Source organism: Lepidothrix coronata, unplaced genomic scaffold (assembly GCF_001604755.1).
Source record: "Lepidothrix coronata isolate B3197 unplaced genomic scaffold, Lepidothrix_coronata-1.0 Scaffold13, whole genome shotgun sequence".
Taxonomy (NCBI): Eukaryota; Metazoa; Chordata; class Aves; order Passeriformes; family Pipridae; genus Lepidothrix; species Lepidothrix coronata.
The window spans coordinates 1836172-1863320 of NW_016690193.1; the positions used below are offsets into that span (position 1 = coordinate 1836172).

Sequence of the window (27149 nt, forward strand, 5' to 3'; positions counted from 1 at the left end):
GGGGGGGAGGTGTTGTTAAATAGAAAAGAATATCTTACTAATTTCTCCCTTTGTTTTTCCTAATTTTCCCCAGAATTCATCAGTCAGCTATTAAAATAAGACATCTTGAGCCCCGGAAAATTGCTCTAATTGTTATTGGAACAGCAGTGGCAGCAGCTATCACCATTGGTCTCCTAGTTTATTTTCTGGCGTATGGTAAGTTTTACATAATATATCACTGTTCCTATGCTTAGTGCATTTATTTTGTGCCTGTTGTGCTGGGAGTTTTCACCAGTCTGTCTAAAGCTCACTTGGGGAAAAAACACTGGTTTCTCCAGACCTCTCTTTCCTTCCTCATTTAGCATCTTTGCAGATCTCTTAGGAACATTTCCTGCTGAGCAGGGTGGTTTAGGGCTGTGGTTTCTGTTGGCTTTCACTTGCTTTCACTTGTTTCACATTTTTTTCATTATCTACTTCTGTGATTAAGTCAACACATAAGTCTTCTGGTCTCCCTTACATGAGTGACAAACAGAGCCTTCTGCATGTCTGTCTGTGGTGTTTTGCTGTTCCCTGTTCCCGATCACTAGCAGCTGCCTGCCAGGGCTTGGTGTTGAGTTGGCAGGCCAGGAAGAAAGGTAACTGAGCAGGAAGATGAAGCTTGTGATCCCGTGTGAGCCCCGAAGTGCTGTTGGTTGGCCACAAGCGTAACTGTTGGAGAAACTGGGCTTTGATCACCTAACTCAACTGAGTGCTTGCTACTGGGCTCCTAGCTTTTGGAAGCTGTATTTGAATGGGTTGGATATATGTGAAGGCTCATCCACTTCCTAGATGTCTGGATATCAGTCAGCCCCAGGTGTTTTTCTAAAGTTCATTCATCTTGGTGCTTCGAGTACTGCCTATTCCTCTTCTTTCCCTTACAGATCAGAAGCTGTTCTATTACAGTGCCAATGTAAAACTCACCAACATCCGGTACAATAATGAATTTTCCAGACAGTCCTCAGGAAGGTTTAGAGACCTGAGCGAGAGGGTTGAGAGACTGGTAAGTTTGGACCGTTGTGCCTTTCCATGAAGGACTGTATGATAGTACAACAGTCATTAATGTGAACAGCACATTCTTGACCACAGGTGTCTGGTGTACCCTCGGCCCCCACGGTGAGCAGAATGGATAGCATGAGAGTTGTGATCACACCTGGTAGACCAGGCACTTCCCCCTCTGTGTGTTCTAGTGTGTCACCTCTCTCTATCCCTGCAGTGGTGAAGTAGATATTGACAATAATGTCGTCTTCCTCCTATATCACTGATCAGTTGTGTATGTTCTCTTTCGCTGCCCTGAGCCTGGCTTTGTGATTTATGTCCCATTGTCTCTAAGGACAGCATTCTTTTACACCCTCTCCTTTACAGGGTGGGGAACTATACCTGTTGGGCTGTGACTGTATGTTGAGAAAACAACACACAAGCCCTTTTCCTGCGCCTTTGGTATGTTTTGTTGGGAAACCCTCCCACAAATAGCAGAGGCTGCTGAGTGGCTCTCAGTCATAGAGTAGCTATGGAAATAAATAGACACATTGCAATTTCCTTTCTTGTTTTCTCTTTGAGACACTACCCCACAAATGCTAATTACAGAGTTCATCTCTATACAACAATAAGCACGTGATTGTGCTTGTATCTTTTTGTGTTTCACTCATCAGAATCCGATGCATATCTCTTACCTCCCATTTGGCAGCCATGCACAGGTGGCCAGTTCATAGGACAATCAATGCTTTGCTCCCCACTATCATTTAATTTAGGGCCATATCACTTGTCCACAACAAACTGTGAGCTGCGGTGTTCATTGCTCTGCTGTGTAGGGATCTGGCAGTGCTAGCATCTCTTCACAGATCCACTGTTGAGGGCATCAGAGATCTTAGTTATCCTCTTATCTGTGTGCATTTGTTTTCTTTCTACCCTCTTTGCCCACTGGGGACCATACCATATTTCCTAAGATGAGCTTCTGGTGCATATCTGCATGTATAGAGTCTTACACAAGCTGTGTTCACCTAGGTGCTACTGCTTTACAACTATTACCTAATAATTGCAGGTTTTTAACCTTGTGATATAGGACCTTGGGGAGGGAATGTTTCCCCTGACCAAGAAGACATTGTGTCTTGCTGAGGTGGAAGGAAGGCAAGGACTGGGAAGAAGTCTGAGGAACAATGCTTCATCGAGTACAATGTATCCCTTTCTCCCATTCCATTCCCTCATCATTTTTTAAAACATGTGGCTACTTTGGCAAAGAAACACTTATTTTAGCTAAAAGGTTCTTTCAGACAGTCCCCAATGCAGTCAGATTTCCTCTGAACATGGCTATCAATTTAGATGCTTGAATGGAAGCCAATGCTTTAGAAACCCCGTCTCCTCTCTGGGTGTTGAGCAGTTCTGATGGTAGTAACAGTAAATACCAATGCTGGTTGAGCAGTGAGAACCATTATTTCAGAGCATGTTGATTGCACCTGATAAGTAACACCATAACAAACATACAAAGAACTGTGTTGCCTTTCCTTCGTTCCTGTGATTTTCTTAAGAGTTGTCTTTAATTCAGCCATTAAATTCTACCTTCCTCTTTTAAATTTTATGAACTCTTCACTCTAATTTTAGGTCAGCTTATATAAATGGTCCCTGGCATAATCTTTGACTTTTTGTGGTTTTAGCTCCAGATGTTCCATCTAACAAGGATTTGTGAGATTGACAATTGTCCATAAGCTTACTGAAAGCAACTCCGAACAGTAAAGAAACAATATGTTCCTTGTAAGTCTGATTTTATAACAGAAAAACTCACCTTGTGGTGATTAAAATCAAAGCAATCTTTCCAGACACGCACATATCCTCTTGATTTCTTGTCTCAGAACATCCGCATTTTTATTTTGCAGATTTTCACACCATCTCTTTAATAGAGGAGGAGACAATTGAGTTCTTTACCACATTTTCTGATTTGTCTGGATTTACTGAAATCCTTTGCAGTCCTTCCCTGGCTAGTGTCAGGATATGGATGACCAAGCCTTCCCATTGTCATAGTATTAAGGATACCTTAAGCTCATGTTGTGAAACAGTGAGTCAATGAAGATAAATGCAATGTCTTTCTCAACACTTGGTGCAAAGTGAACAGAAGTGAATCATCTCTGATAATCAGAAGCATTCAAATTACCTGAGTTAGTGCAACTCCCTGACAAGTGCTGCCTTCTCTGATCCCTTCCCTGATGCAGCCTCCTTCATTTTTCTCCAGAACAACCCTGAAAGGAGCTCTTTTCAGAGTTGATGTTTCATCAGGAAAAATGTGTTTGCTTCCATAGGGAAGTCTACAATGCCTTCCTTGGGATTGGCAGTAAAGGTCTTGGTGTTTGCTTTGGTTTCCAGATTTGAGTAGTAACACCCATTGTGTGAACAACATTCCTGACTCTTATCTCATTGAAGGTGGGAGGGAATGCAGCCAGATCATGCCAGAGAGCTGATGAAGCTGGTGCACCAGTCAACATCTCAGGGCTGACTGGAAAGTCTGGAAAATGTCTTCTGGGGTGGAGCTGGGGGGACTGAGGAACAGATGATGAAAGGTCTTTGCTCCTTGAGTGGCTTCCTGCAAGTGGCTGTGAGAGTTCCCTTTGTTCTCTCCTGAAAAAGCAGACCTGACTGAATGCCACTGGGAAAGAGATATTCCAGCGCACCAGAGCCTCCTTGTTTTTCTAATTGGACAAGTCCTTCTTCCCTTGCCAAGCTAAAGTGCACTGTGCCAGACTGTCCCCTCTTACGCTGGATAAAAAAGGCACAGTCACAGCCTTATGATTCTTTTACCAAGGAGCCGCTATTCTATATAGGCTCACTTATTGTGTGGCTGATCTGCACAACTTTCACCCACTAGTTTTCTCCACCTCCTGCATCAGACTTGAATTTTTTTTCTTTTCCCACAAAATCTATTAATTCTTTTGGATTTTCCAAGAACGCCCTGGACACCCTAACTACTTTCTTGTAAAGAACATCCTGTGGGGAGATTTTCAAGGCTCTGCTTCAAGCTTTACTTCTTCAGCCTCTCTGGCATGCCAAAGTCTGGAGAGAGTTGAGACAGCCAGATAGACCTGGGTGACTGGAATGATCCCAATTGCCTACTCTGGGCAGCTGCAGTAACTGCCCTATGTGCAGGAAGAAGGGTGAAGGGGCATTGTGTCCAGTGTGGAAAGTCATCTTTGATCCCAAGAGAAGATGTGCATTCAGGAGAGCTTGAAATGAGTACAACATCAAGCCCATCTCAGTGGGAATTGTCTCAGCTGAAGGCTGGCAAGTTTCTAGCTGTGAGAGAGAGGTGGATACCAAGCAGTCACAGCATGTGACCCCATTAGTGCATTTCTGGTTGCTCAATAGAATCAGACACCAGGCTTTACCCTGCCCACCAGCGATTTGTAAATGTACTTGTTGGGTCTCTTTTGCCACTACAATAACTTTCTGATACTTTCTTCTGGAAGCTGTGGGCTTTCTCCTCTTCAATGACAGTCTATGCAACCCTTCTCCTTTCCCAGGCACCGAGTATTTCCCTATCTCCTTCTCTGCCCAGAGCTGTTCCCAGCCCTGATGTCAGGCTGCTTCTCCCTGTCAAATCTTGTGTTAGACACTTGACCCTTCCCAGCTTTTGGGGTTATGCCCTGTCTGTTATCCCCTATTACTCCTGCTCCCATGTGATGGTAAACCAGGCTGGAGCTGGGTGGGTGAATGTTCCTCAGGTATGAGCGCAGCGTGGCTCCCTCCTTGGCTAGGTGGGTGGCTGGGGGAGAGGTGAGGTGTTTGTTTTCCCTCCTTGAGTGCCTTGAGCCATTAAATGGATGGGCATGGATTTCCCCTGTTGTCTCATAATCCACAAGGCACCTGGGCTATCCTTTCCTTCAGCTATCTGAAACCAACACAGAACTAACTGGCTGGATCTGGGTAGGGTGGTTGAGGATTATATTAAAATGATACCTGGATACTTCCCCTGGGAAAATACTGCCTATCCAAATATTTCTATTGAATTAATAGAAATTCATCAAGTAATTCGCACCTCAGGACTCACTATTGTGTGCCAGGATACTTCTTCTAGAAACAGACATCTTTCTTCACTGACATCAACTGACAAGAGAATCTTCTGCGTCTTTAAGTACAGATGTTCGGGGAAAGTTTTTAACGAATACAGCTCTTGAAGTTTGTCCTATCTGATAGAGCTGAATTAGTGTGGGTTTAATTCAGAAATAATGTCTCTACTGAGTATTGCAGAGACACTTGTGATACCACAGGAAAATACTGCAGAACAGTCCTGATGATTCTGTCTGTTCTTGGTCAGTTGAATGGCTCACTGCCGAGTCCCTGTACTGGGGAGGAGGAAGGCAGTTTTCTCCCTTGGCAGATGATGATTTTAGAGGTTATTAACACACTTCTCTCACTACAGATGAGGTGGAGAAGAAACAGAGGAGCAGGCAGGTGCCATGCACCTCCCTTCCCACACCCCTCTCCAGTTCTTTGTGCTGCAATGTGGATGAGGATCCCAAGAACTGACAGGTGCAGCATTTGGTACTCAGTTCTCTGCAGCTCTGCACTGTCCCTGCTGCTTTGTGGTTCACAAAGAGGGCTTGTCAGCTGAATCCAATGCCTCTGTTTAGCTGCCCTCTGGCTACCACCTCAAAAGACACCAGTGGGGAGCAATGGAAGCTCACTTTGTCTTCTGCATCTTCAGTAGCGCAGATACTCATCTGATTCAGCACAATTCAGTTATGACCAAGAAACAGTTTGCTAGCCCCTGGGCACTGATATCTCCTCTGTGTAGACAGAGAACTGAGTTGGAAAGACAATTGAAAGGCCAAATCCATAAAGCCACTTCAGCATCTGGGAAGAGATCTCTGGAGATAAAAAAGAATTTTTCAAGTGCCTATGGGTAATCAGGAAAGGATCTGCTTAGTTTCTTTGGCACACTTGGATTTTATTTACTCTCATCACAGTACTTAAGTTGCTTTGTGTTTGTTCTCTCTGAACCCCCATATAGACATCTATGCTTCAATGGAAAGCATAGCTTTAACACCTGATAACCTCGTGTGGTGGAAGAGTTAGCCTTCAACCGGATGCATGTAAAAGAAAGACTTTCTGCTTTATAACCAGGGATAAGCTTGCAGTCATCCCAATATCGGGAAATATCTTGTATCATGTGAGTTGTGAACAACTTACTGTCACATCTGCAGGGCTAGAGGGTCAGTCAAAGTCCTGACTAGGGTTTCCATCACAGCTGAACTCGAAGCCTAGCTGAAAACACCAACAACAGCAGTGAGTGAGCAGATGAGACTGCTGTTTTACGGTACTTGGCCTTTTCAAGTCAGACATGCCTCGAGTTTTCCTGGGGAGCAGAAGTGTGTGTGTATTTGGGAGAGAGAGAGAGGTGAAACACAAATTCCTTCAGAGCCAAGAGCTAGCTGCAAATCTGGCTGAAACTGTGCACGAGGTGTGTTTGTCACACCTTGCACGTGGGTGTTAAGGTAAAGCTCAGAAGCCTGTTCCTTGCTGTATCAGGGCCTTATGGTCCTTGGGCTGGAGTAGATCCCCAAGGCAGTATTTTTGAAACACTTCTAAAGACTGTTTGCTCTGGGAGACCAGACTTTGAGGACTATTTTGGTGATGATAAGTAAACATGCCCCAAGAAAGAGGAGTATGCTGAAGTTCAAGGGAGTCTAACATGACTCTCATTTTTACAGTAAAAGGAAAAGTGCAAGTATCTACAAGTATCACGTAACTTCATCTGCTGTGTGTGCTATTCCCCCCAAAACCACTTATTTTCCCCTCTCAGCCCCTGAAACAAAAGAAAATTTAATATAAATTGGCCAGATCACAGAAATTATGGTATCTGCAGCAGCCAGGTCTTTTCAAGGACTTTTCTGTCTTGTGGCACCCAGACCAAGCTCAGTAAGAATGTTCCTGGTTGTAATAAATTTCAAAAGAAATTTGGCAGTGTTTGAAGATAAGGATCCCAAAAGATAAAACCTAAGCCCTTATTTAAACCCAAGCATTCTTAGGCTCTGTACGTGCTCCCTCAAGTGCTTACTTAGTATTGATATGAGGTGTAAAGAACTGCACTTTTACTGAAAGGTTTTCTTGTACATCACTAAAGGCAATTTTATTTACAAGTGCATCTATAGTACAAAAGCCAGAATAATGAAGTTTTTAAATGAAATTTTTTAGAGACTTTTTTATAATAGTCTCCCTTTTTTCTTATTCTGACAAACAATATTGTAAAATGGGAAAAAAATCTTTTATCTATGTAAAAAAAATATATTTAAGGAACATTTTGAGAGAAAATATACCAAAATAAATGTAGCGCATTTGACAACTTCTGCTTTATAAACTTAATTTTAAGGCAATGGTTCTTATAAATAGGAAGCCTTGTCCTTGGACTAGCATGGTACAATCGGGGTGCCCTCTATGGGTGACTGGGGCTAGAAACAATACAGAAAGGATTTTCCATGGTAATTCAGCCAACTGGGAAAAAATGGCAGTGGATCAGTGGCCAAGATGACAAACTGATGACTTGTTTATTTAGGACTGGAATTAGAGGTTGACGGCACACTTGACTGTCAGTATGCATATATACAGGTGTGGCCTTAAAGAGATAGGTGAAGTGCTGTACACTGAGAGAGGAAATAACTCACAGAAAACACCCACAACTCATTGTGATGCTTTTTTCAGAAATTCCTATTGAAATTAAAAGAAGAAAAAGATCCCTGGCACATGTATTGATTTAATAAAAGAGATGTTTTCTTGCTTTAAATTTCATTTCCAGTTTTTCCTGTATCCATGGGTCACAGTAGCACAGGAAGCAAAAAAAAATATTGAGGAAAATATGAAGCGTTTTCAAATGCTGGTGTGAGCTGATGCAGCGTAGTGCATGAAGCTGCAGCTTAGTGTTTTTCATCACTTGTAATATCTCAAAATGTTGGTGTGCTCCACCTAAATTGCATGAATTTACAGGGTGAATGGTTAGTTATCAAAAATGTTACTAATATCCAACTTTTTCTCCCACTTAAATTCAGTAATCCTTTAACTTATTTGATTCTTTGACTTATTAATGAAATACAATTTTCTCAAATAATAGGCATGCTAACTGATTTTTCTTTTTTTCATATTTTTTTCTTGGTCCATCAAAGCAGAAGTTCTAATAAGCACATACAAATCCAGGAAAATCATAAACCAACCCACTACCAATAAATAAGTAACTCTAATTTAGTTCCAGTGTGTGTCATAAAAATCTAAAAAATGTGCACAAGGAAAATGGATGCAAACCTGAGCTGGAAAAGGAATTCAAAATGATGTAAAGGGCAGCTATCGATAGTGTGTATGATTAAGGGTAGAACCTTATCTTAATTATATATCCACAATCCAGAATTACTGCATTGTTTGCAGGTAATTATATCAATGAAGTGATTGAAGATGTGAACTGCTGATCAAAATCTGGCTAGTCAAGAGAGTGGTTGCTTAGAACCTGATGTTTTCAAAAGTGAGAATCCAAATTCAATACTGAAGTTGTGTGGTTGATGGTATCTGGGCACTTGCAAGCTGAATACACCACCACGATCTTCCTTAGATTTCATAAAACTATTCTTTTCCTAAGAGGCATTTGCTCTTGTATTTCAGCTCCTTACCTCTAAGCATTACTTAAAAAAACCCAGTGGGCACACAGTCATTTTCCTGGGAAAAGTGTATTATTTGGAGGGCGTGGGGGGGAACTAAACACAAAGCCCTTCTCTGGATATCAGCACAGGTGGTTTTCTTTCCAAATTCAATTTTCTCTCCAAAAGCTGGAAAAATCGCCTCTCTAAGTGGACAAAATTTCAATAGCAGTGTGAAAGTTTTAGGAAGCTAATTATGGATAATTGAAAGCAGGGAGGAGGAACGGGAATACTCAGGTGACCTTAATTCCAGCTGTCACTATAATGAAACAGTCATGTCATTACATGCCTTTGAAATTGGTTGCACTAGGCATGAGCATGGTACTTTAAATCCTGACATTAATGCCATGTATTAGTCCTCTTAATTTCTTTTATCTGAAAGACCAATCTTTTTAGGAACTACTGTACAAGGACAATTATTCCTCTTTTGCAGCTGACACCTCCAGGAACCATCCAGCTGAACACCTTATTTTAGTGCATTCAGGCAGTGCTAACTCAATCCTCAGCTTCAGGAGCCTGGTCAGCTTAAACCCTGTGAAGAGTTTGTGATACCATTTACAGATATTTGGGATCACACAGCCCTTGCCTGCTGTGACACATGCTGTCTTTGTGAATGTGTGGTTTCTGATAGGAAAGTTTCTGATATTCTGGTTTGATGTAGGCACATGGACTATTACACTCACTCTCCTTCAGGTCCATTTTCTTCACCCTGGACGAGGACTGTGGCTGTAGGGCTATTGTGTAGTAATTGATATGTCTGCTTCCAAGGAGAGTGTGATGTCCATATCCTGGTTTAGGACACTGCCAGGTTCTTTTTTTTTTGCTGTCCCTGTCATTATTTCTCTTCATGTCCTCTCTCAACCCCTTAGTTGAAATCAGGGCAGGAAAAATGTCAGGGAGCTCCTACTGGATTTACATTATGAGCAGCTCTGGGGATCTCAGCCGGTTGCGCTGTAATCTGGGGAGAGTCACTGAAGCAAGTGGCAGGTTCCAATTAATATTTACAGTCAAAGAGCTTTAAAAATCACTAATAATAGGCTTTACACCCTAAGCAGCTAGTGAAGTAAGAGGAAGAATGTAGTATGAGGATAGCTGTTGAAGGACTGAACTGGCAGCAGGCAAAAATGCAATACTATTGAGCAACAAGATGATTTGTGCTCCCAAACCTACTGAATGCTTTTGAATATCCCATGCAAGTAATTCAGTGGGTTCAGCAAATACTTAAGAGGAAAGTTCTATCAAACTAGATTTAAGAAAACGTTTTGATAAATCCTGTTACCCTGAATGCAGTGACAGAGCAGTGTTTGGTGGGAGAAAGCAAGGGCCTGACACTGCTCACCTTGCTGGGTCCCTTCCAGACCCAGCTACACATCTGGGCAAGCCCAGCTCATGTCAGCTCCATACTACACCAGAGCGAGGGGATCCCTGTCATGTGACTTACTTCCAGAGCTTAGGGTTTTTTTGTGTCCCAGGGAGGCAGGGTATATTGGGTGACTCTGAAATCACAAAGATTTTAGTAGGTTACTCACAGGCCTCAGAGGGTTAGGCATGGTGCAACACAAGAAAAAGTGCATAATGATGAGATCTGGAGTTATTCAAAATGGGATAGGAAAAGAAGGCTTGTTCATCAACGTATAAAGCAACTTCTGGCTGCAAGGAAAAAGGAAAAAAATTCTGTGGCTAGGTTTGTACACGTGGGATATTTTTGCCCTTACTGCATCTTTGGTACTAGCCATTATTAGTTACTATATTGGATGGGCCAGCATTCAGGAATGAAGTATAGTCTGTCTTAGAAAATCATAGTGCACAGAGAGAAGTTTAGTAAAAAGGATAAAGGATATGAAATTAAACTGAGGAAATACCAGATGTCATTGAGCTAAACTAGCCAGCAAATATTAGCTTAAAGAAAATCTTGTTTGGACAAATGCTAAAATAAAAGCTGTCAGGAAAATGCTGCTCACTTGAAAGGAACAGGACTTGGCACTTGGTTAAGAATGCTCATAGACTTTGCCCGCAGCAGCAGCAGAAACTGTCACCATTGAGCTGCTGCTAGACAAGGACCAGGAAAACAAATGAGATGTACTTAATCAGTGGTGCATTTAAGGGATCTGGTCATGATAGTGTCACTTTTGAGTGTTGTAATCAAATCAAAATCTTTAAAATGAGTGTACATGCTTCTCTCAAGCAGGGCCAGGTCCCACTAGTTACTGGACAAAGTTCTAGTTGCTTTTGCTTCCAGGATTGTGACTCAAGCTGAAAAGAAAGCTATAAGCAGGCTGGAGAGAAATGTTTATCAGAAGATGAACAGTAAAACCTGATACAGAACATTAATCTTTGAAAGTTGCTATCTGAAGTCACACTCCTACATCTTTTCCTCTTGCATAAACTCTGTATGAATATAAAGATTAATGTTAATAATTCAGTTACCAAAATCATTGTTGAAGGAAAGAAGAAATTTGGGTCATATTTGTAAAAAATTCATCAGCAGGTGAGAGACAGGGGCCACAGTGCAGAAGTTTGGGTAGACTTTCTTTCCTGATAAAATACAGCAGATCACAAAAGTGAAAAACACTAGGTCACGTTTGAAGGTGGTAAAGGCTCTGAAAGGCTCACTGAAAACAAAACCACTCTCCAGTGACTTCTTTGTCTGTTGGTGATGTAATACTAGGGCAACTCTTAAGGATGGGAAAACTAGTGACAAGTGGGAAGTGTGTCTACTTTCTCAATCAGATATGAAAGAGAAATGGCAGTAACACAAATCTAGTAATTTTGGTATCATTTTAAATTGCTTGCTTCCTGTTCACTCCATAGAACTAACTACCATACTCCAAAAAACTTAAATTAAATCCATTTTGGATTTAATTTTCTGAAAACAGTGTCTGTTGCAGATAGGTCAGTTGCATTTGGACTTCCTAGATTCTTTTTGTAAAAAAGTACTGTGTGGAGTTGTGTTTTGTCAGATGTCACTGGAAGTCTTTGTCTCCTGCAACACGAGGTGTTCCTGATCAGACTGTCTGGAACATCCTGGAAGTGATCCAGGCTGAGGAGAAAAGGAGAAAGCTGGACATGCTGGGAGTACAAAAAACACAGTCACATGAGCTGCTTAGGCTGAAAAAACAGATACATAAGAGAATGGGTGACAGAAGTAAGGATCCCTATATCTGCTGTAGAAATGCAGATAGAAAGTTTAGGAAAAAAACTTGCCATCTGAGACAGTACAGGTACCTCGAAAACACAGCTGTCAAGAGGAGATAAAGGATTTGGGAATGTCATACTGACTTAATCCTCCCTTGCAAGGGATTGTGAATTCTTGCCCTCTTCAGTCCCAAGCTGAAAGTCACTCTGCTTTTGCTTTACTTGTTGGCAATGTAGAAGCCTGAGGTGTGCCTCAGCCCAGCTCAGGGCTCTCTTTGATTGCAAAGCACTCTGCAAAGAAGTCACTGTCCCAGAGATCTCAAAAGTTCTCAGAGGCAGTGCAGTCAAAGATAGCACATGCCACTGCATGCCACAAAGCTGGCAGTGCTGCTTAGCTACATGCTTCTACTTACACAATCACCAGTGAAGCAGTTAACACTGACAGAAACGATAAGCAAATGTTATAATTAAAAACACCAAAGCAAAACAAATCCCCTTTTGCCTAATGGCAAATACTTCCAATAACCAAGGGGGATAGCAGTGGAACAGGCTGCAGAGTTACAGGAAATAAAAACACTTTATTTCTAACTGTATGCCTCGTAAAGTGCAGTGGTAGCAGCCGGACATCTGCAAAGCAACGGGAGAAAGCACATTCTGCATATATACAGTAGTTTGTTGTAGGTGATGTATTTTTCCATAGAATTTTGTCTGTTCCAAATGCCAAAGCAATTGCAGATAATTGCCAGTAACAGCAAGATAAAACATCAGCTCAATGTATGACAATTAAGAAAGTTTCTTTTTTTCCTTATTAATGTATGCTTAAAATAACCTTAAAAAATAAAACGTGCAATTTTCAATTTGAAATTATTCTGCTTTGATATATCACTGTGTAATGACATGAGGCTTCATCTTACAACAACCAAGGCTGGAAAAGAGGTGTTTCGTGTTCCTTGGGATGAATCAACCCCAGATTTCGTGCTTACACGCTTGTTTCCATATCTGAAAGATTTCAATGTACTAGAAGTTTGAGAACCATTATTTTTCAATTTCCTTTGGAAAGCAGAACATCTTGAGACTTGGGTAAATCAGACTGCCTTCATGGACTAAAAACCACAAAAAAGACTACTTTCATGATGTTGTAAAGCATTTCTATGTATTTTTTCCTGTAATGCATTTGATGTTTACAGGATATGTTCAATTTACTGTGTCTTGCTGATAGGAGGAGTTGCTGCAAAACTCACTAGTGACTTTGCTATTTCTCAATCCTTCAGTGATTCTGAGCCATTCCTGGCAGAATTTCATGTCATGTGATATCACACTGTGCTGTCTCAGTCTGATCACGCAATCTCGAGATGACATTCAGCCTAAAGCAGGATGTGGTTAAGCAGGCACCAATAAAGATGTCAGTTGGAGATTGATTCCTTACAAGTCCTAGATTTCCAGTTTCTGATGAGAGTTGCTTGACAATTCCTCTAGCATGTGGAAAATTACAAGGGCGATAGGGGGACATAATTTGAGATCACTGGTAGCTTTGCTATAGATTTCTATAGAACCAAGGATAAATGTTGTATCAGAAAGGACCCCTACAAGAGAGGCTCTGCAGAGCACAGCATACTCTATCGTTTCTGTGGGCCATCTTTAGAAGGCTGTGTTTTGGGAGACTGCAGCAGTGTATCCCAAGGATATTTATATATTTCTCATTATGCCTGGGATTGGATGAGGCAGCACTGTAGTGGCACACTGATGTAGTCACAGGACATTTAGAAAAATCAGCTTGCTTTTTATAATGTGCCTTAGGTCAAATGGGAGATGGTTAGGAAAGGTCTGTAACAAATGTTATCTAGAGGCTGGGCTGGATTACATTTCTTGCCTCTGTAAGCTGTGAGTTTGTAATTGAATACTATTTTCTGAATGCTCCTTCCAGCAATATGTCTGTTTCCCTCCTTTTTTTGTTATCTTATATTTTTCTTTTTTCAACAGATCGACAAGACATTTTACAATTCCATTTTAAGGAAAAAATACATCCGTTCACGCTTAATCAGAGTGAGGTATGTGAGATAATAATAAATGCAAGCAGCTGAGATAAAATGAAATTTACAACAAGCCCAGCTAGATCTGATTCAGTAAAGTGTATTGTATGTAACACCAGAGCATAATCCCTAATTGAGTATAATCTTGTTTTGAACCATGCCCTCCTTTTGGATCTTGATGCAGAAGACAAACTTCAGTCAATCCAAAGTCTATACAAGTTTGTGTTCAGATTTTGAGCAAGCTTTAGCTAATAAAGCAAACATAACTAAAGCTATCTAAAAATAAAAAGCATTTACAAAACTATTTCTTTCACTGTAATGCAGATGCCACTTCTTGTATTGCTGTTTTCCTGGGCATACCAAGTAAAATTGGGCTGTGCTGATTCAGAAGGTCCCACTTCTCATTGTGGCTTTAAGAATGGGCATAAGTAGGTGCCTGGGGAATAGCAGCAGCACAACAGACGTGTTGATTGCAACAACTGCTCCTTGGTATGCTCCCTGCTTTCGCATATTTACCACTTTGGGTTTCTTGAAGAGGTTGTGGTTTGTTTAGCAGCCCGCGGTGTAGTTATTTTCCAAGGACTTGTCCACTGTCTCCTGGACTCTTTAAATCCATGCACCTCGGTCCTTTAGTAAGGACTTGTGAATCATTCAATGATTCTTTAGATCATTCAATGGTCCTTAGTTCTTGTACTGGAAGAGGTGATGAAAAGTTGATCACTACCCCTCCTTTCCATGCAGTTAGTGATACTGGACACTCCCATCATATCCCTTCTCTCTCTTGTATCCCATAAGATCCACTCTTTTCTTTCAGTTGAAAGTCCGATCCTATTTCGCCATTCTTTGCAGGAACTGCCTGTTCTGTATCTCTTTCAGGTCTCCTGTTCCTGCTTTTTGAGATGAAGGGGTCAGACCCGTGGTTGGGATTATCACAGAGCAATGTGGCACATTTTTTCCTCTTTTATTCTCTGTTTAACTGCTAAAAGCCTAATGTTTAATTTGATTTCTTTACCACTGTTGAATGCTGAAAATGACCTTTTTGTATATATGTCTATTGCAATGCTAAGGTATTATATAACTGTCTATTGCAATACTCGGGAGAGTGACAGTGCCCATCGCTTTGCATGTAAAACTTGAATGTCTACACTATCGCAGGCTAAAGCTGCAAGACTAAGATCTAATAAGATCTAAAGATCTAATTCTTGTGAAAGTATTTCTCCTTGCTCTTACACGGTTTGTGACATCCTGCCTCTTCCTCTACCTTAGTTTAATCCCCAGTTACACGTAAGTCATTATTTGAATGTAGCTTTAGGGGTATTTTTTGATACTAGAGTGTTGCAAGTGTAGACAGGGTGATTTAAGGATCCGAGAGACCAATTTGTAGGGACAAGTAATATTTTTCATTACTTCTTGTTCCCAAGGACAGACTGAGGTACTTGCTATGGTGTTTGCTGTGTTGGATGCAAGACTTGTATGCGCCAAAGCTTGTTCACTTTTTCACATATACAAGCTTTATGCCTCTTCTAGGGCTCAGACTGCAAGGTGTTTTGAACAGGGTCATTGGTGTGAGTTTACTTGGAAAGTACTGTGCATATTTTTTGTCTCGGTATAAATAATGCATTAGTAATAATGACTACTGCTCACTGAGAAAGACAATACTAATTTGACTAGGTGTCTTTGGCTCTGGATCTTTGCTATATAATAAGTGATTCAAAGTGGGCTGTACTTACCCGAGGGTTTCGAGAGGCGTGGTGTGCTTGCAAGAGTTGATATGGTAATTCCAGTGTGGCATAGCACAGGAAGAGGAGTGGGGGGAGAGGTGAAGGAACACCTCAGAAATGCAGAGCAACACCCACAGTTGGATCAGATAATATCTGGAAAATAAATGGAGTGGTAATCATGCTGAAGTTGGCACAAATGGAAAAAACAGTCTGTTGGAAAGTTCATGTATGACTACTCAGTCTCAATTATGAGATCCTTGAGGCAAGGAGTGTGTCTTTCTGGTCAGCTACAAAACACTTGGTATGCTTTGGTGTGCTCATTAACACATGGCCTTTTACTTCCCTTCACTGGCAATATTGGGAATGTCTGTTTCATATTGGTATGAGCTTGTTTCAAAGATCATAGCCTGATCACATGACTTGTATATAAGCTACCTGTCTTCTATTTTTTTCTTTATATAATTATGAATTTCCAAGGCAGTGAGATATAACTGGGACATCTTCTCTTTTGCTTTCCTGTCTAATGACAGAGCAACCTGCTTGTAGCTTTCCGCCTGTATGAAGTAACTGTGATTTCACCTGCTGTGGCTTGTGTTATTGCTTCTTGGCTCAGGTGGGAGGAGGCACAGAAGAGAAGTTTCTCTGTGCAAGCTCTTATCTTCTCTGTGTAATGACCAGGGATAAACCATCTGCAACCACAGAGCAAGATTTACTATGCCAGATTAGACACTTTGGTGTCTGTAGTCTAGCACTCCGTCTCTTGCAGTATCTGATGCTCTAAGGAAAAAGAAATACTACTACCAGGTGAATTCAACCTGTTAAAGATTTCCCTCCCTTTTCTTTTCTGTTATCTTACATAGAAACTGTGAAATTGTGTGTCTCAGTGTGGGTGCCATTTGTACTTTTCAGTGAGGTGCTAAAGGCCCCTTCTGTGATCCATCTCTTTGAGTGTAATAAGTAGATTGTGGGTATGTTGCCGAGTTTCATTTATTGTTGCACAACACGAGGTTATTAGGAACATTCTCCCAAGAGGTTGCAGTAGTGGAAGTAGGCTGTGTGGTCTTTCCCCTTTGCTCAAGTACCTTTTTGATGATGATTGGAAATTTTTATTCTGTGTATATACAGGGCATTGGAAAAGTCGGTTTAGATACCATTAATCATCTCCCTGATGTTTCTGAAGTGCTGTGTATCCAGCTTTTCATTGCAATCAAATTGGTTCATTCCTTCCTGCTCGTGTCCCAAGCATGTAGTCAGCGACTGCTTTTTAGACTCCATTATAAAATGGGTCTGGCCATTTGTTCACAGAAAGTATCATACCTTCTTCTAGCCTATGATATGTTTGACTGTTCAGCATTTGCTTGGATTTCTTTTGGAAATTCCTTCTCTCAAAAATGTACAAATGTTTGAAAACTTATCCTTTATGTTACATTGCCATTGCTACAGGAGCTAAGACAAAAGCTAAGAAGTGCAGAAATGGGCTGAAGGTAACCAGACTGTTTCATTGGTTTGTAGCCCAGATGCTGATGGTGTGATGGCAGAGGCTTTGCTCACATTCTGGTTCTCCGCCACGGATTCTAGAGAAGTCTTGAGACAAAGAGTTCAAAGGATCTTACGGAGGGGACTGAAAAAATACACAGGGCCTCTGAGAATAAATGTCAGATCTTCTACCATCTCAAGTAAGTATATTACATCTCTCTTAAAGGTAGTTCTTGTAGTTTTCTAATTGGTGGGACTTGATTTTTCTCCTTTTGATGATAGCTGTTACTGAGTCTGAATAACAGTCTTTCCTGCTAATTAAGTTAGAATAATCTATAACCCCCATCCCCAAGTCTTTCAAAAATGTCTTAAATATGGATAAATGGGAGCAGTTCTGTGACTTTGCAGTACAGCCTCAGCTCTCCTCCAAACTGCAGTACCAACTTTATGCTACTATCATGGTAATGAGTAGGAGCCTTACCACAGTGCTTCAGCACACAACAACATAGCCATGCTCTCTATGTCTTTGCTTCTCTGAAGAGCCTGAAAATGCAGGAAGTATAGTGGAGAAACAGCCAATGCACTGAAAAAATAACATTTGGTGGGATGATCAAAATCCTTGCAAGTTCCCCAGGGTAAAGGGAAAGAAAGGGAAAATATTCTTATCTATGTGACTTCTCGGCTGAGGATTCTATCCCCTTCTTTGCAAAGCAGACTCGCATCTGCAGGATACGAAAATTAACTGCACTATCTTCTCCAGTTCTGCTACAGAATTTTTGTGCAGGTGTGGAGTCTTGTCTCTGTCTTGGCTTCAGTTATATGTAGTCAGCAATTTTTCTGGGTGTCAGACTTTTCAAGAATGAGTTGCTGGTTGACAGAAAGAGTCAGATACTTGTTCCATTTTTTTTTTGCAGACCTGCTTACTCCAAAGTGCAAGGGTGACAGTATAGTACGTAGGTTGGTACTTGCTGCTTGCTTTTCCACACCAGACTACTTAACTCAGCAGAGATATGCAGAGGCTAGACAGCTGTATTTAGAGAACAACCTGGGCCAGATTCCATGCTGGATGGATCCAGACTTCCTCCCACTCAGAAATAAGCAGGAGCAACTTCTTGTTCTGCCTCTCGGTGCTTGAACTGGGCACATTGCATTGGGGTAATGCAATGAAACTCAAATATGAGTTGTTACACACCTGTTGTTTCTTGATGGCCAACCAGTCTTCCTCATTGGAATGGGTTAGGATAATAGGTGACATCCCTCTGGGCAAAGAATCACCATTTCCCTGCAGTGTTGTTTAAATGCCAGTAGTTCCTGTTCAACAAAGTGCACAGGTAATTTTTCCCAGATAGAAATACTGCATGGGCATCAGAAAGATTCAAAGAGTTTTCGGGTTTTTTAGACAGCCAGGTCTTGGGTTATTGAATTTTGAATCTTCAGTTTAATTTGGTGCCTAACATAATGGATAAAATTGTAAAGAGTACAAAAATGCTTGTTAAAAAAAGACTGTGATCTTATTGAGTTATCTGATTAGCTGCTTTTATTCAGTCTGGTAAATGTGGGAAGTGACTCAAAACTGTTTTAGTTGACCTCAAACTGCACCAGGGCTGTTACGGTAACTAGTAGATAGTTAAAACATTTTCTGATATAATTGAATCACAAAGTTTTCATTAAATATTTAGTCTCAGTAAAAGATGGCATCTCTGTGTTACTTTATCAAAGCTGTGTGATAAACTTTGTGTTGCTTTTCTTATCTTTCCCAGCCTAACAATATAGCACTGACTACATAGGTCAGCTACTCACTACATTGTGCAACTGTTACGGGTGACACAAAGGAACATAAACAATACTTTGACATTTCTAAGAGACAACAATAAAAGGTCGTCCAAAAATATTTTTGATCTTTCTTTGCTAACATGATTTCAGCAGTGCTATGAGACTTTGGCAAGCTACTGTTAGTGTTGCCTTTTCAGAAAATCAAGTTGACTCAAGTGAAGAGTATAGAATGGAGCACTCCTCTGGTTTTAGAGAACATGCAGGTCTCAATTTATAACACTGGTCTTATTCCTCACACCAGGGAGAAGTGACAATTTTAAACAGGTCCTAGAAGTCCAGAGAAGAATCTAGGTTTTGCACTTCCTACCTTTTTCTTCCCTCCTGAAATATCCTGTCCACTATTAGTATTTAAACCAAGGAAACCCCAGATTTTTTCCATGCTCTGCAGGCACCTTTCTAAATCTTGCTTCATTGTACCTTTTTGCCTACTGTAGCCCTTGCGTATCATGAGGCAATCCCAGAACATTTTCATAATGACTTGTAAAAAATCATTAACCTTGTATTGTATGGCCAGTCTTCGCGAGCGAAGATTTGAGAAAGGTCTTTACCCTTCGAGCCTGCGCAATGGATTTTTTAGGTGAGACCCAGTGTGCGCTGAACTGAGCCCAAAAAATCATTAAATAATCACCTTATCAAAAGGTTCTGATTTAGGGGCCATGATATAGCTCAGTTTAGCTAAGCATGGCTAACTAGGTAAACAAATGCAGGTCAGGCACTTATTTATATTGCATGCTAGGGGGAGTCTGATTAAGGGAACCTCCTTAAGTCTTCCTCCCCCAAAATAATCACCTTGTTCAACAGCATGTCTCAACCTGTGCTTCAGTCAAAAGTATTTGCTTGAGAATCAGCTCCAACAAACTCCTCCAAACTGAGTGCAACACTTGGGACCTTCAGCTGCAGTTCAGTGCACCACTACAACATTAAGTAGTCTGTCAGCTCAGGGGCACAACTTGCTTTGCCTCTGCATTTCCGAGGATTGGAAATAAAGAGGTGAAAAAAATCTAAACTGTCAATGTTTTATGAGTTAATTTTTTTTTCAAAAAGAGGGCTTGATCATACATATGTGAAAAAATAGCAAATGTGCAAAACTTAAAGGAAAACAACATAATATTGTCTCTGGTTTGTCTCTCACTAAACAGTAGATTTTCTTTACATAGGGCTGCAAAAATATGTTTCTGTCAGAGTATCTTCAGATGTATTACTACTGAATTTCCTGTTTTCTTATTTAGCTAGACATCATAGTCCCTTGGTCAAGGACAGCGTATGTCCAGACGTTCCTTCTGGCTTTGATAGAAAATAGGAACTGATAGAACTCTCTGCACTTGTGTACAAACCCCATAGAAGCCCAAATATTTTTCAGTGAGGAATCAAGCAAACTAAGTCCTATCTTCTCTGAACAGCAGAACAAGGGCCATCAAAGTGAGATATCAAAGTGTCAGATGACTTGGAAACACCCATGTTAGGACTTGCTCTTCCACTGGCACTGCAAGAAGGTGTTGCAGTCTGTGCTCTGTACAGTTCTGGCATCAAAGAGGTCTCCTACAAGGTTGATGTATTTTCCCCAGGGTTTCTTGGTTAGAGGTGGAGTCACCTGACAGCCTGGATCCCTAGGAAACACAGTGTAGAGCAGCTTGCCACACTATTTCCCTTTGTTGAGTAGGCTGGAAGTATCCCAAAATGTATTTTTGGGAATGTACTTCTGACGTCAGAAAGCAGCTGGTTGCAAGATCACTGGCACTGTCGAAAGTGAGTAGGAAGCATTCCCACCTGTTGCACAGCCAAGGATTTTGACCATGAACAATGAGTCATGAATTGGTTTTGATCAACAAGTCAACTGTTATTGTTTCTATTTATCTGGAATCTGAGGCTTGCTAAGGCTCCTAACAACTGCAAAGTACAGAACCTGGCAGACAGATTCTTACTTCTTTATGGAGTCTTCTGTGGGAGACATGCAGATGAGTGTCTGACAGGATTGATGAGGAATGTGTCACATCAAATAATGTATATAGCAGTCTAGATTTTTGCATTTTACCAGCCACAACAGCAGCTTGGGGGAGTAGAACCGGACATGCATCTGTATGTTGAGAAGCAGTGGAGATCTGATATTCCTCCACTTTGATGCCTTTAGTTTGGCACAAGGTGGTACATTTCAGTAAGAGTCTAGAGAGGATGATTGAAATGTATTTTAAAATGAATATTTTGCAAGGACATGCTTGTGTAAAGGAATTAAGCAGAAGCCTGACTTCTCAGATGACCCAGACAGTTTAATTTAATTGATTTTCTCACTCAAATCTTGGTTTTCCCTTTCTTTGCTGTGCCTGCAGAGGTTGCAAGTAATTTGGGCTGCCCTTAATGTAGTAAAACCTTGATTGCAGCTGGGACATGAATGTAGGTCAGGAAGAAAAATAATGCTAAAAACCATATCAGTTTGGATTCATGCCACAGAAGTGGTACATAGCAGACCCCTTCTCGGGCTGCAGGACAACTGGATGGACTTGTAAGTATGCTGTGAGGTTGGACCTCTGTCTGCCACATGGACAGAACTAAGATGTGGTTGATGGGAGATGGTGGGGGAGTCATATATGTGAGGACAGGTCCAGTGAACATCAGTAGAGAGCGAAAGGTTGGGTGACAGGGACAATTAGAGGCACAAAGCATTTGTCTTGTCTCTATCGGGTTACTCTACCTTGCTGAAGGAATGAGAATTGCATCACCTGTATCTAAGCCATGTTTTGCTACTTCTACCAGGGTGCCTAAATCTGGGGAGGTAATTTCTCTTGAGAGAGCAGTGAGAGTATTGGAAGGTTAGTGGGGAGACATTTTAGGATGTGTGTGCTACATAACCACACAAGAGCATGACCTTCCTGCTGATCCCAAAGCTCGTGTTTTGCCATCTTTCTGTAGGAAACTGTAGGAAACTGTAGGAAATTCCTACAGTTCTTTTTGGGTACAGTTTCTGGAACACAACTGAATTTGCTCTTCCCTGGTCTCACTCCCATTTCCCTCCAGTACTTCAGATCTTCATAGTCTTTAATATAATTAAAGAGCATTAGAGTAGAACTATTATCCCCACCTCTGTCTACACTGCAGGACAGATGTGCTCTGTGACATTCCTCTCAGGTGCCCAGGTTGGTGACCTACTGAAACTTGCCAGGGATCCTCTTTTTGCCTGTATGCACTGTTGTTACCCTACATAACACTGAACGAGGTGAGCCTCCTGTTTCTGATGCACCTGAGAATTTCGTAATTCCTTTCAAGGTAGTCGTTATTAAAATGTGGCAAAGGACAGCAGGAAAAATGCTTCCTCTACTCCCTGGTGCATTTCATAAAGCTGTGCTTCAAATGCATGTCCAAGAATGTGTCATGACTATTGAAGCACATACTTTTTCTTATTTATGTTTACAACCCTCTCCTCCCTCTCCTTTTAAGATACTCTCTACCTTGTCTTCTCTGAGTGAAAACACAGTTTAGACAAGCAAGTTGTGGGAACTTGATGTAACAGAGGATGAAACATGCAGTTTGCCTTTGAGACTAGAAGTTATGTTTTCACATATAGAAAATCACATGTGGAACCCTTTATAGAAAATCAAGTTTCTTTTGGGAATCAATATCTGTGAAAAATTATGTAATTGGGTAAAACTGTATCAGATTTTTAAAACAAATTTATCACCTTTAATTTTGTAGCCATCTCTGGCCCTTTCTACACTGAAAATTCATAATATCCTCTTATAATATATTTGCTTGCCTTGCTTGCACTATGCAACATAATGTCTGATTCTCTTATGTCACAGGGTTCTGCCTGTTATTTTCTCTTTAATATAAACACTGAACTCTGTGGCTAAAATGAAATGAGGCAGCAGACAAAAGGCTGATTCTTTCATATCAGTGACACTGATATTATTTAGAGACATGGAAAAGTGAGCACATTTTTCCATAGGAATTTCCGAATCCTTCAGAGATAAAATGTCACATTCACTCTGCAGGTAGTTATGAACATGCAAACATTTAGATGGCTGCCAAATAGATCCACGGACTTTGGGCCTTAACTGATTATTGCATACAAACAGTTACCAAAACAAAGATGCTTTCCTGTTCTTGCTTACTCCTCTTTTCCTTCCATGTTTGCTCAAGCACATATGTTGAAGAGTAAAAAAGTTATTTACTGATAATTTATTAACCTTAAATAGTAACTGCAAGTCACTGTTCTCACTAGTCAGAAATGAAAAACTTAAGTGTGTTGAAATGTGTTTTAGAGTTATTCTGTTTACTAAATTTGCAAAATAACTGTAATAACAAAATTGCTTCTCCAGTTGGAGAACAGAGCCTTCTTCTGAGAGATGCCATCCCTAAATTGTATTTCGGTAGATTGCTGTGATTTTTTAATTTAAACATTAGTTTTCTCTTTTATGTTAAGCAAGCTTGAATTCAATAGCAAGTTCCATTTTACAGGTAGGCAATGCATGTTCAAGTGTAACTTGTTCTTGTTTACAGTAGAAGCCTGAACGCTGTTTTCCTAAATGTGGCATAAACAACTACTTTTGCAGCCATATGTGGTTGGGACAAGAAATGACACTTTAATTGTTACTAATTGATGCTTTTTCTTGGTAGTGCAAACAACTAGGGCAACTAGTAAATGAGCAGGGCTGCGAAATTGTCTCTCGAGCCTTACAAGTGATTGCTTCAAGGCAGGGCTTACAACACGCTGGCTGGCACAGTGTGAACAGCTCTGCTCTTGACCAGGCCAAAATGTGAAGCCAGTAACAAATGCAGGCAAACCTCTAGCAAGGTTAGCCAGTAAGCAACCTGATTTTCAGCTGTATCGTGTAACGCAAAGTGCTCCCTGCTTTTGATGGGATCTACTGTGGGCTTGGCTTATATGAAAATAGTGTCAGTTAATTCAGGTTTCCAAACACATGTGTGTGCTCTGGGTTTGGCACCTTGGTGTTTGCATCCTGGGTATTGTGCCCGTAATTTCACCTGTCCTGACCTGCATGATGGGTTCCCAGGTCTGCTGCCGGATAGACTTGCTTTCACGTCTTAAAAACTCCCTTTATTTTGAGGCTTTTTCCATTGCTGTGGTGTTTTCATCAGTACTTGTGTTTCAGCTCCCAGTATGGGATAAAGCGTGAGGGCACTTTATATGGCAAACCTTTAAATCAAAGCAATGCCCCTCCCCTAGTGAATACAGCACTGAATTTTCTGACAGGTATCACCGTCCTTTTCTGTTCAGCAATGGGTGGATAGGATAGTACATCAGCTGCATAGTAGGGATTTATTATAAAATATGCTGAAATTCAAAGGTGTACAGAGTTGCAGCATATGTGTGTAAGGCATGTTTCTCCAATTACACAGAAGTCAGTTCAACTGGAAGCAATGGGTAAAATTTTGCCCATGTGAGGTTTGTACTTTTTTCCAGGTGCCTCATAAAAAAGGCAAACAGAGATATAGGCAGGTGCCTTGCAGAACACCTGTGTGACTCACAGCAAAACTCGATGCAGTGAGAACATGCCAATTGAATTGCTTCCGGCACTGCACTTGAACAAGCTGGTTGCTCCTTTTGTCTTCTCGATGAGCTTTGCAACATAATGTAAGTGTTAATAATTGACTGCAGGCTTTATAATTAGGCATTATGAGGTAAATGTCTCTCCACCCAGAGAAAAGCTATAAAAACATTGTTATCAATATTGCACTTACTGGCAAAAGGTCCTCTTTCATTTTGAATTACTTTTGTTGGTTTCTTAACAGTTTCCATCTAGAATGTATTAGTGATTCAAATGATGAGCTAGTTCTGAAGGTTGTATGAATTTCTAGGAAAACACTGGATGCTCATCATAGTTGAAATTAAAAAGTAGGGACAGATTTTTCGCAGCACTTCTTGCCAATATGAACATACAGGTGAAGTAGCCAAATCCTTCGCATAGCTCAGCAAACAGCAGTATTTATACCGCTGCTGAATCCTTCTGCTGACCTAGCTTTTACTCTCTGGTATGATGTAAGGGATCTTGGAGACAGCAAGCCATATTATCCATGGAAATTCACAGAATACAACTAGCATTCCTGAGATGCAAACTACTTGCCCTTTTAGTCTTTTCCTCCTTCCTTCATATGAGCTGTGAAAGTAGAAGTGAGAATTTTTACTTTTACTTGAAAGGGGACCTTGCAAGTAGTTGCTTGCCCACTAGTAAAACTTAGTTATCTTTATTATGTGAACTGTTCCTGTCCATAGTGAATAAGACTGTGTTGCTATATAGATGTCCCATTTTACCTCATCTCCTATCCTTACAAAATAAAGCAGTGGTTGCATGCACATATGGCAGCCCTAGCACTGCCTTTGCTCTGTAACATTCCTTGCAGTCAAGCTGTGCATGTACCGGAGTTCTGTTTGTTTTCTTTTCCTATCATACTCTGCTTAAGGTTACATTAAGAAATGAATGAGTACATGTCTAGTACTGGTGGATTGCAAACAGGCAATTCACCCTGCATACCTGAAGGAGTGTCAAGCCCTCAAGCAAAACACACGTGATACAAACCCAACAGGCGACAACTGTGAGCCAGAGCCCTTTGCATTCAAGAGAGACTCCTCCTGACTTGGTGTGGGTTTGGATCAAAACTAGGATATTATTCTGTATAGCAGCAAAGAGATATGAAGTTAGTGGAGAAGGACAGGGATCTGCTGAGAAAGGCTGTCCAGCCACGAAATATTAACTTGTTGAAGCTGTACAAGGATCTATATAATTTAAACAAAATTATAATCTATGTAATTTAAAAAATGCATTGAAACTGTGGGGGGTTTAAAATGTTTTTATTATTTTTTAATATATGTGGTATATAGTAATACAGTATTATTTTTAAAATAGTTTGAATGCTGGAAACTACAATGGTAGCCATAATAAAAAACAGCATTCTGGAAGGAGGGGGATAGTTTTAGACTTTGAGCCAATGCTTGTTATTGTCAGCATGAGCAGACTGTATTATCGATTAACATACAGCTTGCATGTTCTGTATTTCCAGAACCTGCAGTGCCATGTGATAAACTGCTATTAACTATCTATTTTAGTATTAATAGTGTACCAATAAGACAGGAGAAAGGACAGTGAGCCATTGCAATTGTAAGCTCACATTGCTGCAGTGAAGGTCACAGAGTGAGAGTACCAGACCTCCTCTGGCCCTTACACTGGTGTAAAACACAGCCAGTTGATTTTTTTACAAAAAAAATGGAGCTTTAAAACTTTCCACTGCAAAAATTTCTCACCAAGAAAATTGTGGATCTGAGTAATACAGGACTTGTTTTGTCTCTACTCCCCTCCAGAAACATCAGGGTCCAGCAGGATGGGCAGGATGAGTGCTTGTTCCTCAGAGGATACTGGCCGGAGAACAAGCAGCAGCACTGCAGGGAGTGCGACAGATAGCATAAGAATGTGATCACATATGAGCTTCAGTGGTTTCTCTAGCAGCCCCTTCAGCCACGCCTCCTGTGGTGCCCTATACTCAAATAGCTGCCAGATGGGACAATCATGCAGATGGGAAGCTTTGTGCTATCCTGGCCTTACCCTGACTGTTTGTTTTTTTCAGATGTGGAGCCAAAAAGAGCAGAAGCCCTCTTCAACGATAGTAAGTAAGGTTTTTTAAACATCAGAAATGTTCCGTTTTTAAAATTGGCATTAAGAGTCTCTGAACACTTTTCCTGGCCCTTAAAAGCTTTTTCTTATCCCCCTGTCTAATGAATGTGACTTTGTAGTACACATAGATGAACTATGTGTTTGGAAAAACTGCTCAGTTTATAAGGAAGCCAGTTTTATTAGTGTCTTCTGGGATACTTAGGAAGACTGGTTTGAAAATAGTGGTGATGAGGTAAAAACCCCTTACAGAAAAAGTCCACACCCACTGGAGAGTTCCCTAGTCAATTTTTTTTTGTAGTGAGATATTCCTTCTGTTAAAAATATCAGCAATTCTGTGAGGAAAGAACAATGAGAAAAGAACAAGTGCTGAGGGCTCTATGAAAATTCCCAGGGTTGAGCTCTAGAGGAGACACACAAGTCCTGTTGCATAAGTGCCTGTGGCATGGTTCTGCCTCCAGTAGCGCTGATCTGGAAGGTGTAAAGTACCATCTTAAATATAAACCCTGCTGTAAAGGATCACAGGACCTAGCCACTGAGGACTGAGCACTGTAATGTCCACAACACTTGCTTATCTACTAGCCTGATCCAGTTGCTGTTGGTAACAGTGAGAGCTTCTATGATGTGTTTGCTCAATTGTGCACTTGGATATACAGAGAC

General features: G+C 40.9%; 1 protein-coding gene across 1 annotated transcript in view; it reads left to right on the forward strand.

The window, feature by feature from the left end:
• The window catches only part of LOC108492939 (transmembrane protease serine 11E-like), a 39883-nt gene that overhangs the window by 8278 nt on the left and 4456 nt on the right, over positions 1-27149 (forward strand). Inside the window, exons 2-6 of the mRNA XM_017805797.1 lie at positions 74-195; positions 900-1018; positions 13794-13861; positions 17077-17240; positions 26446-26484. Coding sequence (XP_017661286.1) covers positions 74-195; positions 900-1018; positions 13794-13861; positions 17077-17240; positions 26446-26484 — 512 coding nt within the window. The remainder of the gene's footprint in view (positions 1-73; positions 196-899; positions 1019-13793; positions 13862-17076; positions 17241-26445; positions 26485-27149) is intronic.